General features: G+C 37.7%; 1 protein-coding gene across 1 annotated transcript; it reads right to left on the reverse strand.

Moving 5' to 3' along the window:
- Window positions 1-441: 441 nt before the first annotated feature.
- Window positions 442-1,487, reverse strand: LOC113305857. Its single transcript, XM_026554851.1, has 2 exons — window positions 1,036-1,487; window positions 442-871 (listed from the first exon to the last, which is right to left on the reverse strand). Exons 1-2 carry the CDS (start codon window positions 1,485-1,487, stop codon window positions 442-444), a joined length of 882 nt encoding a protein of 293 aa, XP_026410636.1.
- Window positions 1,488-1,688: the final 201 nt, after the last annotated feature.

Consider the following 1,688-nt stretch of genomic DNA (forward strand, 5'->3'; position numbering starts at 1 on the left):
GTAGGCTAGTGTCTGTAGCGGCTTAATACAGTGTGTGTTCAATCTGGACTAGGTCCCGGGGTTTTTCTGCATTTGCGGTTTCCTCGTTAACAAAATTTCTGGTGTCTGTGTTATTTATATTTCCGCATTATATTGTTTATCTTTATAATTGAAATAATACAGGTTGTGTGTTAGATCATCAATTAGAGTAGTCCGACCTTTGGTTGTTGATTGTCATTAATTGGTCCTTGGATATTAGTCTTTGGTACCATCCAAGTTATTCCTTGTGTTTGATTAATGACTCGCTGATTTCTATTAGCTTAAGTAAATCAAAACAAGAGAGAGATATTAACTCCTTGAGATACTTTTACCTAGATTGAATCTGACTGTCTAGTTGATTCTCTAGAAAGTATTTCGGATTTAGTCCATACAAATTGCTAAGAGAAATATTGGGTGGTATTGTTAGACCCCCGCTTTTTCATATACTTCCACGACATCAGCTAAAACACAAGAGTTCACATCACTTGCATACCTTGTATCCTTAAATATACTGAAGCAGACGACTTCTCCATCGAACTCCATGGTCAAGGTACCTTGTTGGACGTTAATCTTCATTCCAGCAGTGCTCATAAATGGTCTACCCACCAATAAGGGTGTGGACTTTGATGAGTTTGCATCACTTATTTCTAGAACATAGAAATATACTGGAAATATTAACTCATTAACTTGCACCAAAATATTCTCAACAACCCCTTTAGGGTAAACATTAGATCGTTCAGCAAGTTGAAGAACTAGACGAGTCTCTTTGAGAGGACCAAGATTAAGAGAATCATGAATTAAAGCAGGCATAACATTAATAAATGCTCCTGAATCTGGCAAAGCTCGTGTAAACCTGGTTTTACCAATTGTGCATGGTATAGTAAAGCTACCGAGATCTTTTAGTTTAGGTGGGAGTTTCTTTTGAAGAAATGCAGAAGCATTCTCCCCCACACTCATTACCTCATTTACGATTATCTTTTTGTTTTTAGTGCACAACTCCTTCAAAAAAAAACCCACCTGGGGACCGTCCGGATGTCCTCAATAAGTGGGATGCTGATTTCCAACTTACTGAAGATGTCCAAGATTTCTTTGTCTTGATCTTGCTTTTTAGACTTGGAAAAACGACTTAGAAAAGGAGGTGGTGTATTATGTGTAGGAACCGAAACCTTAGATTTTCTAAAGGGAATTGACTTTTTCCTAGGCTCAGTTTTCACCTCTTCTTCCTGATCTAAGTCGCCAGCAATCTGTCTCTGCTGGTTTGGCTCTAACTGCTTTTCGCTTCTCAACATTACTGCATTAACATGCTCTATTGGATTAACAAGAGGTTGAGATTGGAAGTTTAGAGGATTCAATTGATTCATATCGGTTGCCAACTGCCCAATTTGAGTATGTAATTCCTTAATAGCAAAATCGGTCTTTTGCTGATATTGTAGGTTTTGTTGCAGAGTTGTATCTTGTTTCTGCGTCATAACCTTCATCATCTCCTCTAAACCAGAACTTTGGTTCTATTTTGGAGGTTGTGACTGAGGTTGGAATCCATTCTATCGTCCAAAAGTAAGATTTGGAACTGCAGCCTGCTTATTTGCATAACTAAAATTTGGACGATCTTTCCAACCAATATTACAAGTAGAAGAGTACAGATCATAACTTGGACTATGATTTCGAAACAC

The sequence above is a fragment of the Papaver somniferum genome, chromosome 8, assembly GCF_003573695.1.
Source record: "Papaver somniferum cultivar HN1 chromosome 8, ASM357369v1, whole genome shotgun sequence".
Taxonomy (NCBI): domain Eukaryota; kingdom Viridiplantae; phylum Streptophyta; class Magnoliopsida; order Ranunculales; family Papaveraceae; genus Papaver; species Papaver somniferum.

What these genes read in the sequence shown, in the direction of transcription:
- LOC113305857 (XM_026554851.1), bottom strand. Translation starts at nt 1,487, where the DNA reads ATGACGCAGAAACAAGATACAACTCTGCAACAAAACCTACAATATCAG. An exon ending in GACATCCGGACGGTCCCCAG is followed by an intron (nt 872 to 1,035) that starts GTGGGTTTTTTT and finishes TGGTAAAACCAG; the next exon opens with GTTTACACGAGCTTTGCCAG.